The sequence below is a fragment of the Odontesthes bonariensis genome, chromosome 23 (assembly GCF_027942865.1).
Source record: "Odontesthes bonariensis isolate fOdoBon6 chromosome 23, fOdoBon6.hap1, whole genome shotgun sequence".
Classification (NCBI taxonomy): domain Eukaryota; kingdom Metazoa; phylum Chordata; class Actinopteri; order Atheriniformes; family Atherinopsidae; genus Odontesthes; species Odontesthes bonariensis.
Window position 1 is genome coordinate 28386810 of NC_134528.1, and position 18672 is coordinate 28405481.

At 41.2% G+C, this 18672-nt stretch overlaps 1 protein-coding gene across 3 annotated transcripts in view; it reads right to left on the bottom strand.

Annotated features, from left to right (window-relative positions):
• Nucleotides 1–18672, bottom strand: part of LOC142374012 (myosin heavy chain, skeletal muscle) — an 84639-nt gene that overhangs the window by 26914 nt on the left and 39053 nt on the right. For 2 of the 3 annotated variants that reach the window (XM_075457502.1, XM_075457501.1), the window contains exons 4-6: nucleotides 15377–15463; nucleotides 14768–14907; nucleotides 11484–11574 (exon numbers count right to left, since the gene is read on the bottom strand). In XM_075457502.1, coding sequence (XP_075313617.1) covers nucleotides 11484–11574; nucleotides 14768–14907; nucleotides 15377–15463 — 318 coding nt within the window. Of the gene's footprint in view, nucleotides 1–1057; nucleotides 1161–11483; nucleotides 11575–14767; nucleotides 14908–15376; nucleotides 15464–18672 lie in introns of those variants that run through there. The other variant, XM_075457503.1, reaches the window with a different exon arrangement.

The following is an 18672-nucleotide window of genomic DNA, read 5'->3' on the forward strand; positions in this document are numbered from 1 at the left end:
TATTCAAAGATCCACATTCACTAAACGAGGAAGAGTTTTTTTTCATTGTAAAAACTTCAAAATATACAATTTTCAGGAAGACGGATCAGTTTTTAGTTGATTAAAAACTGCTTAAGGGGGACATTCAAGCATCAGTCATCTAATCAATGCAACAGTTACTCTTATGCTGTGTGCACTGAGTACACATTTAAAGTTTATACATCGAAATGCCCTATTTTTGCTTCAAATGACATTATAGAACGTTTCAACGCAGCTTCTTGACAGTTGCTGAATGTTTATATAAACTTTTAGCAAGTAAAGAAAATAAATGAAAATAAGAAAAAAGGTTGACATTTTATTTAAAAAAAATTTTTTAACTCATTGCTTTTAGTTCCCATTCTGGTGTCATCAGTCAGAGGCGTAAAGAAACAATAATACCATAATACTCCTTTCAAATGCATGCATCGGAAATGGTTATTTGACACTGTCATATATTGTACAGTTCATTAGAATAACTGGGATCATTTTACTTTCACACACTTAAGTCACATTTCTACACAAATTATGGACTTTAATTTCCTCTTTGTTTCACTACTGCTGACAATCTTCCTCTGACTAACTGCCTGAAGTGAGACTATGTACTGGATCCTCATCAATCAGAGCGCTCGAGCATCAATAAATCACCACCCGCAGAACATTTCTGTCCCACTAATGTCCTGCCAAAGCCGCATTTTGTACTGCCGATAAAAATTTATCGCTCGCTTCCCATCCCGGCTGCAACTTACCGAGTCGTGTCATGTTCTGCGCTATCTTCAGTTTTTATCTGCGGCTCAGTGTCAGGAAGTTGTGTCTGACATGGCGCGTAGCCCAGGGCCGCTCGCAGCAACAACCCCTCCACCTCACTGATGTGGTGAAAGCCAGACAAAGCTCCCCCAAAACAAACTGTCACACACCTTCCTTACACTGTGCCAAAATAAACCCCATTTTTAAAAAAAAATGCTTTACACCTAATGATAAATTGAGATATTGGTAATCCTACTTCCTCTCAAACAGACAGACAGACAGAAATACAACTCACATGCCAGCGGAGCACCTCTGCAGAGAGAACAGCCATGGTGAGGCAGCAGCAGCCCGACTGACTGAATGACTGACTGACTGTCCCTAACACACACACACACACACACACACGATCAAACACACAGCTCCACTGTTGATCCCCTCCGGCATGTTGCTGTCCACACCCCCTTATGCATGCAAAGCCTCTCTCTCTGTCTCTCTGACAGTTCCTCTCACATGTCTGTTTCTCGTTAAATTCCTGCTGTCCGCAGCCTGGAACCAGCCTCAGAGTAAACATTGTGGCCCTGATGCACACCGTATCAGGCTCCCACACCGTCATCCCAACTTAGAGCTACTCTTGGAGTAACGTGGAGGAAATAACAGAATTAAGCCAGCGCTGCTTAGAATGGTTGCAGGGTTTGATCTCCATAATTACATGTGCTTAAGATTTTCTTTTTTCCGCTTTACTCTGAAACCATAATAATTGTCCATAAATTGCAATCAGATGTGGCCTCGAAGCTGATGTCTCCTTGCTCGTGTCAGAGGGGAGGTTCGGCAGCGTGGGTTGTTATATCCTGTGAGATCCCCCAAGCTCAAAAATTTGAAGCCCTACCCCTGCACCAGAGACGGGATTTCAGACCCCCTGCTGATGCCGGTCCACCATGCCGTCCACACACATGTGCACACACACTTCTCTGTTTGGACCCGTGGGACAAATACGGTTGAATCACATACATATTCAAGCACAATCTTGGCATGTTTTCAAAAACTAAACGCACACACAAAAAAACAGGAAATACACCGTTAATAGCAACAATAGATATGTGCTGCTCTCTATTGAAGACAGTTCTATTGAACTCTTTTCTATGAAGACAAATACAACGTGATGACACATTTTCTTAAGAGATTTTGAAGTTGTGCCAGCTGCTGCCGGCTGAGATACTTATGACAGATCACTTCTTAAAGAACCTCAAACAGATCTTGGACTGTGAGGAGCAGAATCTTGTGCTGAACACACAGACGTGGGAGTTATCAGTTTACTTTCTGTTTTGTAGTTTTCATGACAGGTTAAAAAGTTCCCCGGCCTCAAAATTCAGAACTCAAATATGGGAATGAACTGGATTTAGGGTGGGCGTGCGCACTCTGTGCTCTGGGGGGATTTTTTTTTTTTTGAAAATCATGAAATCAGGAGACAGTGTGACCATGAAAGTAGTTTAAATTAAAAGATTCAGAACATTTTACAAGGTGAAAGTTTTGAGTGTGACATCACCACATTCAGACCCCATAAGAAATGCCAAAATACAAATTCTGTCAGCAAAAGTCCAGCTTCCAGTTCTACGTCTAATATTTGAATGATGTTTTAACTGTAAAGTTGAGCAATGAGGCTCCAAAAGGGGGGGGGGTTCTCATTTGTCCGCACACTCCTGTTGTTCTCTGAGGGGACATTTTTCATAGTTTTCTGAGAATGACATAAACCACATGTTTGATGTATGTTTGATGTATTTTTGATGTATGCGCTTTCCCAAAGTTGTGGGACAATTGATGAGCTCAGTGCTCTTTTATTGACACCCTTAATAACACTATTGTCAGCTTGGAGGGAAATCAATCCATTGAAGAGGATTCTGTTCGCAGCACAAGTGAAATCTTCTCGTGAGCTGCTTGGAATTACTTGGACGCGGACGAGGCTGTGCTGAACTGCAGTATGACACCCTTTAAAAAAAACACAACTTTATCCTGGCTACTTGTTCCAAAGGTTCTGAGTAAACCCCTTTTTTCACTAACCGTAAAATATTGGATGTTGGCTTTTTCAAATGAAATAACTAGTGCAGAATGTACTGGAGGGTTTCAGAACCGTCCTGGGAACCCTCAGGTTTTTAAGATGTCTTCAAAGTCAAACTAATTAAGTGGCAGCTATGAGTACACCCAATGGTTCTCAGCTAATAGTCCTACTTCCTATGTAGGTTTTGTAAAAAAAAGTGTACATTTAACATTTGGTTGTGGAATTTTCCAAAGTACTTTTTTTTTTAGTTATAGAAAACTAGCAAAGAGTAACATGTAACATGTATCACTAAATAGAATAGGAGTGATTGAAAAGGGCTGTTTTGGACTGAACTGGATGATCTTTTGGTTGAATTGGGTGGTATCTAATTAGACATTTGTTACTCTGTCCTCATTATTTGAAATTGCCACTGTATTAATAAACTGAACTGAATGATCTGGAGAACCACGTTTTATCAGCTGATTGGCTACCAAAAAACCTTTGCAAATGTTATTGCTCTTATATCATAATCCTTTTTCCCACCGTTATGAGATAGCGCATTGTTTTGCTGATGCATTGCTGTTTCACAGCATGAGAACACAACAGAAACAGTTATACCACATAACTTTCCATCAAACCACAAACTGGCATTTCTTGGTTTGTCTTTCCTTATCAAACCGTGATTGACATATTTGTTACGTTTTTTTAAGGGATGCTTCCTGGGAGCAACAGAAACTGCTTACAGTTTTGGCAGAGTCCATGTTTAGAGTGTACAGATCAGAACAAAAGCTGCGAAACAGACATGTTGGCTTCCTGCCTCAGGACGTTTGAAGTCAGAGAATTTGATTTCTTGCTAACAAAATGTCTACTTTGTCCTCAAGCTTAAAACAAATGGCTGAACTTTTAATGACCCTACATGTCATTGGGCCATTGAATCTTCTGTATGTCATGTATCCATAAATTAGCACTTCATCAGAGAATCTGCTGATCATACAGATTACACAGGGTAACAGCGATGCCGTTTCTGGGAAGAAAGCAAATTACATTCACCTTCATTTTATAGTATTCGTCTTAAAACCTAAGACTAAGACTGCATGGCTAGACTCAAGGGTACAAAACATGAAGAGCATGGTTGGATATGAACTTTGTCTATGTGTGGCACAACCTGAAGACCTCCACCCAAACACCTGCCGCAGGGCCAGGATGAGCTTTATCTCCTCAGATTGTGATCACCCCTTCCAACGCTGTGACTCGGGGTAACTGCTTTATGACCATCTAATAAAACCACTAAAGAGCATGAGTCTGCTGTAAGGAATCAGGATTGCTGGCCTGTGCTGCCCTTTAAGCCAACTGCTTTGAATTATGGCGCACCAGAGGGGGAGAGGCGGTTTCACCATTCATGGCAGACAAAGCTGCCTCTTTGAGTCCCTGACGCATACGTGCAACCTTTACGTCAGCAGCCAGACGTCAGTGGGCGACAGACAGCTGGCCGGCCCATCCACCTGCATCTTTATCAGTAGGAGGAGTATACACACACATACACACACACATAATAGTCTTATTGTGAGCTACAGTATATGTGAAAAAATGTCCGCCATCAAAGACACTCGGATCGCCTTTCACTCCTGCGACCGGACACAAAGGCGCTCTTTGTTCCTGCCCTGACAAACCTCAAGAGGAAGCCTTCAGGAGCAAGGAAGCACCACCTGAGCCCAGAAAGCACCATCTCCCAGCACCCCCCCATCTCTCTGAACAGCCTCGGAACTCAGACAAAACACGTTATCAGCAACATGCACCAGGAACAGAGATAAAAGCTCTCAGACTTGCTTGATTCTATCTGGATGGCTCAGGAAAAGGGCCACAGCAAACAACAAGTAGTATAATCCAAACAAATGAAGCTGCTCTAATCCTAATGAAGGAATGATTAGATGTTCAAAAAAAAAAAGGCGGTTCAGAGCCTTTCAGGCCAATAGATGGTGATTTAAATGGCAGCATCTCTGCTGGTACAGCAAGCCGTCATCGCTGTGGTGGGTTTCCACTTTACTCAGCAGTAAATAATCAGGGTGACCTCTACTTTTTCCTCAGCTTTATTGCTATTTGAGCTGCAGTGAGGTGGCACTGTTTGCGCCACTGTAAAGGCCACAGCAGTTCTAGTCAGTGAGTTCATAACTGTGGTTCTACGGTAGGTTATACTTAGTGAGCTTAGACTTATCTCCTTCTTTTCAAAACCAATACATCTTAGATGTCTTCTTGCTCTGGTATAAACCGTTTGCTTGCTTAGCTGACTCACTAACGACTTACAACAGAAACTTAAAGTCCTTTCACAAGGGATGCAACAATCACTAACACCCATCAACATCTGGCTTTTGTCTTTGGTGGGAAAGGTTACAAATGGTATTCAGTCCCTGGTAAAAATGAAAGTGGAGTCCTGTTTATCATTCAGCTCCATTAATCAGCAGGGATGGAAACATGACACCCTGTGTACACAAATTTTGACCCATCGTTCAGTGTGAGGCTAGTGACAAAAATAGCTAAAGTGGAGGAAATGAAGGCTTGTTGTTTCCATTAAGCCACAAGTCTCTGTTCAAGAAGTGACAAAACATCATTTGAAACTGTGTTGAGTTTGTGGAGGCCAGTGCTGCCACAGGGGGAAAATGTACAGTGCACCAGTGCACCACGCCATGTTATAGCACCTCGGAAAGGAAGAGAGGAAATAAAGCTTAGTGTTAAAGTACTCCCAAAAAGTCAAACTGGATCATTTTTAATTCTTGAATTTGAACACTTGTCGATATGGGATTCAGCATATTTCGCATTGTACAAATTTGCACAAATTTCACAGCCCATTCGTGACAACAGACCTCGGGGCCGTGTCTGCCCTTCGTGTCCTCCAGCCAGCAGTGACCGCCCACAGCTGCATCTGTCACGATCTGTGTGTTTTGTGTTTTCTATGTCTGGTCTCAGTTTTGCCATTTCCTCAACTTTTTCCTCAGTTCCCTCCTGCCTGGTCGTCAGCTCCCCTCCCTTCACCTGGGTTCACTTATCCTCAGCTGCACTCATTCACCAATCACCCTCCTCTGTATTTAAACTCCCGGTTTCCTTCACTCTTTGTCCGAGCCTCTGTTTTCCTCAGATTGTCCACACAGTTTGCAGTTGCTGCGTGCCTGTGGTTCCCCCAGTTCTTTCCGGTTCCTAGTTTTTTGTCAGTTCCTGGATTTCGTTTTTTTCTAGTGTTCTTTTGGGAATTGTATCCGGCTTTGCTGCACCTTTAAATAAATAGTTCCATTTTCTTTTTATCTCCTGGCTCTCGCTTGGTGTCTGCACCTGGGTCCTCCTTCCTCGCCTTCACCATCGGATGTGACAGCAGCAGTTATATACTGCTGAGAGTTAATGCTCTGTGTTGAATGAATACGCATCAATCAAGTTTTAGGCTCCAGGATGAAATAAAATCACACCACCTGGACTATTTCAACTGATGAATTAAAGTGTGCATTTCCCTTTAAGGCGAGACACTACAGGTGAATAGGGTAATATTCTAAAATAATAGATATCAACATGAAACTTCCTCAGTTGATTACTTATACAAGTATGAAAAAAAAGTTACAAGTTTTAGAAATTTGTATGTTTAATTATGGAAATTTTGCATTATCTCATTAAATATGCGCACATTTGCATATATTTCCGGAAGATGGATCTGAACGTATGATAAAACCAAGTGCAAAATTCTTTTTTCATTTTGTTTACACACAAAATGAAAAGAAAATTACAGAGGGATTTCAAGATATCTGCTTTCATTTCCTAGGAAATCAAAATATACTGCCCATAGCCTAAAAAACATCAATTTTCGCCACATTTTTTATTATAATGTCACATAAATCAGGCCAGGAATGATTTATCAACAAATCCTTCTGTAAATATCTTCAGAATACTGCTAAGTGTATAACTAGAAAGTTTGGTGTTAGTAGGTGCTCCATAGGCTGAGATATTGAAAAATACCAAAAAACTGATTTTGAGAAAACGGCATTTAAAGATTTGAATAATTCAATTCAATTCATTTTTATTTATATAGCGCCAAATACAACAAATGTCATCTCAAGGCACTTAGATAGTTAGTCCAATTCAAGCCAATTGGAATTCAATTAATTAATAATAATCATAGGAATGAATAGGGGAATTCATTTTGGTAAATTTGGGCGAAACGTACTACTAAACAAAATGTGATGAAATAAACATTTTAATTTATGTTTTGATATAACACATATTGAAGGAGTAGACTGGCCCAAAATCTAAAAATTGACCACTGCATGAAAAATCACTGATTTTGCCGCTTTAAGTTTTCACCGTGAAGATGAGCAGACATTGAAAACGCTAAAGTTGCACGTGGTTGCCATTTTTACCAGCACCTGAAAAGCTATGTGACAAGTGTGACATGTTTAAAGGCAACAGGTCAAGATGTCTGTGAACTTATAGTACCAACTGATTAGGACTCCATATGACAAACAAACACCCAAGTTTTTCAAAGTTGCCTCTGCTATTCCTGCTCTTCTCAGGTGTACCTAATGTAGTTTTACATAATTTGTAACGTAATGTATATCTTGTATAACAAATTGTAAATAACAACACGTTTATTCATGTCCCTGCCCTCTCTTTCCTCATGTTTTTTTTCGCGGGGGTGCTGCACAGCCGCGGGGCCTTTAAGGTGCTGTTTACACATACCCGGGTATTTTGATAAACGCATATTTTCTAATCTTCGTTTGCAAAAATAACTAGGTGCACACAGCCCCGTTTTTAAAAAAAAACACGTCTACATTGATCAGCATAAAAACGCTATCAAGAGCTGTTAAATTACGCCAAGCCTGACGGTGGCAGTGTTAGAACAATGAGAATTCCACACAAGCCAATCAGAAGCCTAATAGAGAACCGCTGACAGGAAGAACTTCGAAAAAATGTATTTCGTTGTTCCTATGTTTCCCAAACGTATTATGTGAGGTACTGTACAGTTCTTCACACAGCAGTGATTTCCAGGCATGTTCTTGCAATTCCGGACTGTTTAAACTTATTGATTTAAAAACACACGCGTACACTATAAACGAACGGAGAGAATGGCGTTTTCACGCTAGCATCCTGCCAACATGGCGGATAGGGGCGGGGCTCTGTACTATGACGACCACTCCTCATTCTCAATTGCCCAAAACTCCGTTTTTGTCTCTTTCAACCAGTTTAACGCTAAACGGAGTTTTTAAAAAATCTCCACTTTTGCCGGAGTTTTTTTTATGCCTCGTTTTCGGAGGAAAAAACTCCATTTGTGTATAAACGAAAGGCACAAACGAAGGGAAAGGTCTTCGTTTATCAAAATACCCGGGTATGTGTAAACAGCACCTAAAAATGGAACATTCTAAATGTGACGTCACGAGCTACCAAAGCTACCAAAGCTACCAAAGCAAATTCTCAAGCGAAGCTTCTCCAGCTACCTCCGCTACCAGGTAGCGTAGGTCGCTCTTGGTGTACACGCAGCATTAAACATCTGCAGCTCATCCAGAACGCTGCTGCTGGAGTTTTAACCCGGACTGAGAGATCTGAACACATCACAGCAGCTTTAAAATCTTTACACTGGCTTCCAGTCAGTCACAGAATAGATTTTAAAAGCCTGCTGATGGTTTACAAATCCCAGAACGGTTTAGGCCCAAAATACATCTGTGATATGTTCAGAGAATATAAAGCCAGCAGAGCTCTTAGATCCAAGGACTCAGGTCAGCTGGTCCAGTCCAGAGTCCAGACTAAACATGGAGAAGCAGCATTTAGCTGTTATGCTGCAAACAAGTGGAACAAACTGCCAGTGGAGATTAAACTTTCACCAAATGGAGACATTTTTAAATCCAGGTTAAAGACATTTCTGTTCTCATGTGTCTATGCATGAAATCTGTACGATATCTTTGAACTTATCTAGACTGTTGCTTGTTTTTAAATTCATTTGAATTATTTTATTTGTTTCTCTTTATATTCTTTTATGTATTTTTAATACTTCTTCCACTCCCTGCTGCAATGCTTTTATTTTATGTAAAGCACTTTGAATTGTTTGTACATGAAATGTGCTATATAAATAAATTTTATTTGATTTGATGATTTGCTAACTTTGACCAGCAACAGGTCGGTACAGATAACAGGACGCCATTCCTCCCAAGATAGTCCTCCAGTCCCAGCACAAAACCAACCGTGGATCCATACTGGCTATAAAAAACGTGCTGGCTGTCATTCTAACATGCTATAATTCAGGGGTGGCCAACCCGCGGCTCCTGAGCCGCATGTGGCTCTTTGTCTGGTTTCACGTGGCTCTTATGTTCATATCAAAATTTGTGTTCGTGTTTTTTTTAATGTGCGTGTTCGCTTCGGTCTCCAACCTTTTTTGCTCCATGGACCGCTTTTATGTCAGACAATATTTTCACGGCCCGGCCTTTCAGGTGTGGCGGATAAATACTACAAAATAAAATGATACGACCAACACAGATACTGTGGTATTTAGTAAATATAATAATAAACTTGAATCCACTGTGCACTTGTATGTAACTATTAGCAGCGTCCTCCTGACATAACATCTTTTCTGTCTCCTTACGCTCTCTGGTCTCTATGGTAACGCTTAAACATGTCTTCAAAATGCAGCTTTCTTTTTCTTAGTGGCCACAGCCTCTTCTTCTGTCTCCTCACTGGGAAAAAGCTTTCCAAACACGTCTGTTTTTGACTCATTTTTGCTCAGTTCGTGGGTTTAATATCAGCGTTGATGCGTCACGTGACCGAGACGAGAGAGTCAAGAACAGACGGATGGAACGGAGAGAATTCGGTAATTTTTCAAAATAATGTGGCTCTTTGTGGTAACACAGTAAAAAATGCGGCTCTTAGTCTCTGACTGGTTTGCCACCCCTGCTATAATTCATGAAGTTAACATGCTAAAGCTGAGCAAGTATAACTGTTCACTATCTCTATTGAGCTATAGCTTTAGTGAGTGAGAATGCTAACTATCTATTAACAGGCACGACCGAATGTCAGGGACAGCTGAGGATGGTGATGAACATCAGTTTTACGCTGTGTTGCCTAGGCAACTAAGTAAGTCAAAATATGTTAGCAATTGTGAGATCAAGGTATAGTGCCCACAAATCAACTCATTAAAAGACTCGTTGCCAATAAAAAGGCTGAATGTGGACCTTTAATGAAAAACCAGACATTTTAGGAGCAATTGTTGTCTGAGTACAAAAAATTAGCATAAATCTCAGACTGTTTTTTTCCTGACAAAGAACATCACTTCTTGTGTTTGTTCAGAAGGGAAGACTGTTACACTTAGGTTATTGCATGATTGATAACTCTCACCCTCACTGGTATGCATGTCACAGGTACAAAATCAGAATTTGAACAGTGGAGCAGATGAAAAAAAGTCATGTGAGTACTTAAAGTAGGTCGTAGCATTAGAGTCGTGGCAGAGTTGGCTTTGGCAAGGAAATAACAATGGTCAGCTGTGTGGAGGTTGCTCATTTGGAGTTTAATGGGAAGAATCTAAGCCAATCTGTTTGCCATCTGGGGCCAATGATTATTCCTTATGACAATAAACTGCAAACCAGAATGAAAATTCAGTAACAATTCTCCTGATCAGTGGAGAGAGGAAAGAAATAAGAGCTGAACCCTACATCTGAAGAATATTAGAAATAGAGCGAACTGTTGCTCATTAGTACTTCCAACTGCGCATGATCACACTATCAGAGGGATGCGAAAGACGGTTATCAGCGTGGATGTAAGAGGTGAAATTTAAACATCCCCTGACAGTCCGTGAAGTGACTGCTCCAATCACAGAGCAGAACACAGCAGCTCTGTTGACAGGCAGGAATGCATCCCTCCACTGTGCTATGAGCTACAGCTCAGCTCCATGTTTATCTTTGCAATAAACTCAATATCCAGCCATGTGCTGTTCAATACAACAGTCTGCCATTCCAACCTAATATTATAGTTATTGCTGATTTGTTTCTCCTCTGCAGGACGAATGCATCAGAATGTAACGAGAAGTGCTTTTTTGTAAATATTTGCAATAATTCATCCTGAAAGCCAACTTCCCTCTGAGAAAGATTCCATCAGGTACTCATACTGGACATCACCACATCTTTGAAATCAGAAGCTGTAGATGGAAGGCACACACACAACAGATAAATACCACCAAAAGAAGCAAAGGACTCCTCAAACTGAAAAAGAAACTGTGGATGACAAATAACGACAGGGACAGTGACAGACCTTTGCTTATACCTGCATTAAGCCGCACACACGGGAAAAGTTCTACTTTGATTTTTGATTTTCAGCTTCAACTTATTGGTTGGTGAACTGACCTAAATTTGATGCCCCAAAACTTTACCTAAATTACTGTGCAATTCATCTTCAAATATTTAAAGGTTTAGGAACCAAACTCGTGGGATAAGTGAAGTATTGTCTCAGTTCTTTGTTGCCCATCTCCTTCAGATGAACTCTGCCAGGTAAGACTTTGAACTCAGGCACCCACAGCCCTGACCAGCTGATGAGCACATCACAAAGTTTCACACAGGAGAGGTAAAGAAAAGAACCCAGTCTATACTGTCTGATATAAAAAAAAGGCTTATCTTTTGTATTTTGGACATTTGATGGCCTTCTCAGGTACAAAGCAACTGTAAAAACAGGCCCTAACCTGCAGCTCCCTGCTCTTCCTCTGCAGTCCGGTGTTGAGGGCCTCCTCTGCTTCCAGCTTGGTGCTGGTACTGCTGATTTCCAAGTCCTTCCTTCAAAAACAAAGAGAGTATAAAACCTAGATCAATTCAACCACCATAAAAACATCTGGTTGGATCAAACAGATAAATGTAATCATGCACTTCAAAAGCTACTTCAACTAGAAACATATTTACTAAAAACTTATGTGGAACCACCAGCAGTCTTCCTAGAGTTTACTGTGGGGCCAAACTCAGTAACTGAACGAGTAGATCCACAATAAGATGATCAATGCAATCTGACAATCTCTAACAATGAATTGTCACTATTATATTTTGAAGACACAGATCATGTTTTTTGGTGAAACTGGGCTTATGTAAAAAGGTACTCATAGTTCTTATAACCATTGGAGGAAGCACAACCCTGTTTTTGTCCAAACAGCATGATATGGGGACCCTTCTGTGATGTGAGTGTACAGTGATACAGTGGTCCAGATGACATCAGGGTACAATGAATGGCTAAACACACAAACGCTGCATTGGAACCAGCGATTCCAAAAAAAGAAAAGGAAAGAAAAAAAAAAGCTTGTAAACACTGGTAAAACGTGGCTTAGCCAAGCAAAAGTTGTTCTAAAGTTTAGTTCTTTAAAAAAAAAATTCAACAAACCACACATTAATGAAAGATATGTTCAGCCTATATGCGATGAGGAACTAGGTTTATCTCAGTGCTTTATGATTCGGTTCACCCATTCATACACACATACAACACTGATGTTAATGGGATGAACCTCATTAACCAACCATCTGCCTGGTTCTCATGGCATTGTTGAGTTCCTATCTGTGGTGCAAAAGTGCTTGGTCAGAAATGGCGCTTTTCCACTACCTCTACACGGCTCGCCACGGCTCGGTTTGGTTGTGTTTCCATTACACTTCGTGCCTCCTCGATGTGGGCCGGGTCGTCGTAACACGGCTGCGCGTGTTGCTGCTCACCCTGTGGCTTTTTGTCGCACAGAAGGCAAGAGAAGAGAGCCAGAGAAGACTCCTGGCCACCAGACAAAACAGTATTGAAAAGTACCAGAGAGTTTTGTTACAAGCTTAAAAAAGACGACGTTTGGAGGTAAGCTAACGGTTGCTAACGCTAGCTTTTATTATCCGCGTTATGATGCTTCCAGTGAGGATACTCATCGCCCAATCAGTGGAAGGCAGTCAGCTGACGTCACGTTTTAGCAACGCTTCGGCCCGCTTGGAACCAGAGCTGAGGTGGTGCGAAAAATCGTGCCGGTTGCCGGTACGGCGTGCAAGTGGAAAAACGCAATAGCGCGCCGAGCCGAAGCAAGCTGGTGAAAAAGCGCCAAAAGTGCTCATTTTGACCCTGCTGGAAGGATGAAGATCTCTGGAACACTTTAACATTTAGTCTTTTATAGTAGAGTGGCTAGGCATTAAGCCCCCCCCAAAGCCTCGTTTCCACTGTCAGTGCAGTTCGGGTCAGTGCAGTTCGGGTGACTTTGTATCGGTACGGTACAGGTCGGGTCGCTTTGGGGTCAGCTTTGCGTTCCCACTGTACAAAGGGGACCCTCAGGGGTGGGCGGAGTGCGTGCCGAAGCGTAACTAGCATCCATAATTTGGAAGCACCTCCAAGCTTCTTCAGCTTAATGCCACACTGGCTCGCGGTCCGGTTGAAACCACTCTCGGCCATTTTTGCGGCAATCGGCTGGAAAACTTTTTCGTTTCGCACAGCGCCAACAACAACGGAGAGCAGAGCCTGGAACCGGTCCTGTGTGCTAGGTACCCCAAGCAGAAGGGTTACAAACATGGTAACGGGTTCCATGGGACCGGTATGCTTTCGTGGTAGCGGAAACACTGAAATAAGCGAACCGTTCTGAACCGACCCGTACCGGACTGCATAGTGGAAACGGGGATTAAGTTAAAGGAATGTAATACTTTCTAAGAGCACAAGAGAAAGATTCTGGTCCGTTTCAGGGAAAAAAATAAATTACCAGCTGAACTCTGAGTATAGCCTGGGATTCACTGCTAATTCTGCTATTTCACAGTGAAGCATGGTAGAGGCAGAATGATGCCATGTGAGGGGTTTTCAGAAAAGGGAGAGGTAGATCAGTCAACTGAGGGAGTGAGGATTGCAGCCAAATACACACTATTTCCTCAGATTAATCAGCTCCAGAGAGTAAAAACCTGTGACTGGGAGATGGTTCACATTTTTCAGCATGTAATATAAATGGCTGAAGGACAAAGTTCTGACAGTCAATACCCTGTCAAAGCGCAAAGTGAATCCTGACATCTGTTTTTGTGGAAAAATGCTTTAATCTGACAATCTGCCAGGAGGATTAGAATAAACTATCCCAATGTAAACATGCAAAACTGTGCTTTTGTACAACACGGTGCTAATAAAGCTTCAGTGAAGTGGAAGCTGAGCCAAACTGACAGGTTTCATATCCCAAAAAAGACTGTAAACCACAGTCCCTTCGCAATTAGGTGACTCACTCTTTTTATGAATGTTGGAGGGGGGTCACACAGCTATCAATGCCAACGAGAACAGGTCTTGACTTTTTAACAGACAGTATTATGGGTGTTTTTTTTTCTGACAGATGCCTCTTGTCTTCAGTTGGTAGTTGCTGCAAGGTGATTCCATTTGCTGTCATATTACTGAGGGCAGACAGAGACATGTTGGGATCTGTGAAGCACTTTTATTGTCCTATTAACCACTTCTACCATTTCTCTCACATACACTCACACATCATGATACATCGAGGGGACTGGAAGAGGCGGCGCTCGAACCCCTGACGTTCTCTTTGATGAATGACCTGCTCTACTTATCTGTGGTTTTTGTAAGCTGTGTTGAGTGTGGTTGTGCGTTGTGTTGCACTAGTGTTTTATTTTGCATTCTGATTTGTAATCAGTGATTTGTGTATTCTGTGTCTGTCTGTTGCACTGACTGTTTCAGCTACTGGATCCTTAAATTTCCCTCGGGATTAATAAAGTATCCATCGATCTATCCATCTAATCAGCCACAACGTCAGAAAATCATCAAAGTCTGAAGGATTCATTTTCTGGAGTCCACGAAATTGTAAACGATAAGCAACTCGGTGCAATAGGTGTCATTCATCATGTGTCAGGGTGAAAGAGTTGGACTGACTGCCACACAGCAACGCTGCCATTGGGATAAATGAACACCAGAATCCAACACCACTGGGATTTTACAGGCAAACCTGAAAAATATTTGACATGAGGAGAGAGTGAGAGTCTGACTTACCTTTTAATGAGGTCTTCCAGACCACTCCTCATCTTCTCTATCTCTCCAAGATTCTCCTGAGCAGATCTGCTTTCACCCTCCATTTTCCTCCCTTTCTTCTCCAGCTCTCCACGCTGAAGTTGCTCCAGGTGGAACTCCAACTGAGCACAAGCAGGGGACAAAACCTTATCCGCAGTCCTTTTTTGTTGTGAGTGAATGCTACCAGCCTTTAGTTCCTCGTCTTTTTTATGCTGCTTATGTTTCTTTAGTAAGTCAAGAGCCCCATTTAAAGTTAATTGGATTTAATGTGCTTAAATGTTAAAAAAAGTTTGTGTGCAAGACACAATACAATGGGGATGTGTGTCGTTTCTGCAATTCTCAGTCAGATCCACCCCTCACATCAGTTTTAAAAACCGGTAAGTCTTCAAACAAGCCGGTGATGTCATAGTGGCAACATCCATCTTTTATAGATATTCTTGAAACACAGCAAGCTGAGAACTGAACACTGGCATACAGTAGGACTATCTTATAAATCTAACCTGCACACAGAAGTCATTATTCAATCATCCAGCTGACATGTAAGATTTTGTCATAAACCATTGTGCTGTAATTTGGAGAATATACACTCACATCTTCAGCCTGTATCTGAAGCTTGGTTTTCTCTTTGGTGAGCAGGTTCACCTTCTCCTCTTCAATCTGCAGGTCCTCGATGGCCTGCTGTTTGGATGAAACAAGATGTCTGAGCCTGGGATGCACATATCCCTAAATCCACCACATGGCTTTACATCCATCAGCCTTCAAAACTGTCTTTGGAAAGTTTGTAAAAACAAATGTCAGAAGTCTTTTTTTCTCCGTCTTTTCATCAACCGCAACCAAAGCCAGCGGAGAAACAAACTAGTTGAAACAGTACATTCTCTTTCTTCTCACAGAAAAATCCAGAATCCAATGTTAGAAACATAAAAATGATTACACAATAAAGCTGGCTGCTACTGCTGGTAAACGCACCTGGGAGGAATTAACGAACAGGGCCTCTTATAGCTGTTGTCGAGGGTGTTGAGGTTGTCAGAGGTTACGATTTCTTTAGTTTACTAAGCATCTGTTCTTTCAGAAACGAGAGAGTACTGCGTGTCTGGAAGGCAGCACATTCATCATGAGTGCCACTTTTGGCAGGTCTGCTGGCCATATGGTTCTATTTTCTTTAACTTGTGTTTCTTTCTCAGTCAAGCAGCCACCGGGGAATCTGTATAAGCTCTGAGAATGGGACGAGGCACCAGAAGACAATCACAAATAAAGCCATTGCTGTGGGTATGGTTTACGCTTGGGGCTCACATTTATTTTTATTTCAGAGCTTGAACCACATAAAACAATCTTCACTGGAAGTAGAGTTGTTCTTTTGTCAAGGAACTCTGCAGGGAAAGCATGCACACTATTCGTTAAATATTAGCAAGTTGCACCTTGTCAAGGTGCTGGCAGCACACATGATAACACATGGGGGGTTTGGGGGGTAGGATAACTTTTATAAGACCAATAAAAAAGCTTATTGTTTGCCTGCTTTATCCATCCGACAACCAGTTGAATTGTGTGTTTGGGGCCATTGTACTGCTTCAGATGGATTTTCACAACACTAATTCCTTGCCTCTCTTACAAATCAAAGGAGTGGATTTTAAAAGAAGTTGGCATGAGACGTTGCTAACAAAACAATGCTACTGGATGCGTTACAGGAATTGTAGAATCTAAAGCTTTTGGAGACTGACAAGTCAGGATATCTTAGACCCTGCTGCGTCAAGATTCTGTCAAGATCATAAGACTCAATGTGATCCATTGGTTTCCTTTTTTGGGGGTTTCTTTTTCCATAGCCGTTTTTTAGCATTACATAATAATTGTTTGGCATTACACAGAGTTGTAATGAATTGAATTGCGTTTAATTGGATTGCAATGAATTGGAGTAAATTTGACACGCTGGGTTGGATTGCACCGTATCTAATTTGACTTGATTTAAACCTGTTTGCTTTCTCTTTAAAATGATTTGAGATGTATTTTGATGTGAATCAGTGGCTCCTTGGTATAATTCACAGCTGCGTGCTTTAAAGCAGACTGCAAGAAAGCTGGAGAGACAGTGGCGTTCCTCTAATTTAGAAGAGTCTCAGTTAGTCTGGAAAGATAGTTTAACAATGTATAAGAAAGCCCTTCGTAAAGCTAGAACTGCTTATTATTCATCATTGATAGAAGAGAATAAGAATAATCCCAGGTTTCTTTTCAGCACTGTAGCCAGTCTGACTAAGAGTCCGAGCTCTGCTGAGCCAGTTATTCCTTTAACTCTCAGCAGTGATGATTTCATGAGCTTCTTTATTAATAAAATTGTTTCTATCAGAGAGAAGATTGATGGAGTCTTTCCCACTATTATCAGTGATGTATCATCAAGTACAGCAGCTTTAGAAGTATCTTTAGAACCTGATTTATATTTAGACAGCTTCTGCCCAGTTGATCTCTCTGAACTAACAACAGCAATAGTCTCTTCTAAACCATCAACTTGTGTTTTAGACCCAATCCCAACCAGACTGTTCAAGGAGGTTATCCCATTAATTGACACTTCCATATTGGATTTGATCAATCTGTCTTTGTTGACAGGATATGTACCTCAGACTTTTAAGGTTGCTGTAATTAAACCTTTACTTAAAAAACCTACTCTTGATTCAGAAGTGTTGACTCATTATAGACCTATATCCAATCTCCCTTTTATGTCTAAAGTTCTTGAAAAAATAGTTGCAGCTCAGCTTTGTGATCACTTACACAGAAATAATCTGTTTGAAGAGTTTCAGTCAGGATTCAGAGTGCATCATAGCACAGAAACTGCACTGCTGAAAGTTACCAATGATCTCCTCTTAGCCTCTGATAGCGGACTTGTGTCTGTGCTTGTCCTGTTGGATCTCAGTGCTGCATTTGATACGGTCGATCACAGTATCTTATTACACAGACTTGAACATGTTATTGGGATTAACGGAACTGCATTAGGCTGGTTTAAGTCATATTTATCTGATAGATTTCAGTTTGTTCTTGTAAATGAAGAATCTTCCTCACACACCAGAGTAAGTCATGGAGTTCCCCAGGGTTCTGTGCTTGGACCGATTCTTTTCACTTTATACATGCTTCCATTAGGTAATATTATTAGACAGCATGGCATAAATTTCCATTGCTATGCTGATGATACTCAGCTGTACTTATCTATAAAACCAGATGAACCCAATAGGTTGGTCAGACTACAAGCATGTCTTAAAGACATAAAGACCTGGATGACTCAGAACTGTCTGCTTCTAAATTCAGACAAAACTGAAGTCGTTATCTTTGGACCTGAGCGTTTCAGGGAGAAATTGTCTAGCTATATAGTTACTCTAGATGGTATTTCCTTGGCTTCTAGTTCTACAGTGAGGAACCTTGGAGTTATTTTTGACCAGAACTTATCATTTGACTCACATATAAAACAGGTTTCTAGGACTGCCTTCTTTCACCTTCGTAATATTGTTAAAATCAGGAACATCTTGTCTCAGAGTGATGCAGAAAAACTAATTCATGCATTTGTTACTTCAAGATTGGACTACTGTAATTCTTTATTATTGGGCTGTCCCACATATTCTCTGAAAAGCCTTCAGTTGATCCAAAATGCTGCAGCCAGAGTTTTGATGAGAACTAACAGGAGAGATCATATTTCTCCAGTTTTAGCTTCTCTTCATTGGCTCCCTGTTAAATTCAGAATAGAATTTAAGATTCTTCTCCTTACATATAAAGCTCTTAATGACCGAGCTCCATCATATCTTAAAGATCTCATTGTAAGATATTTTCCTAACAGAGCACTTCGTTCCCAAACTGCAGGTTTACTTGAGGTTCCCAGAGTTTCTAAAAGTAGAATGGGAGGCAGAGCCTTCAGTTAT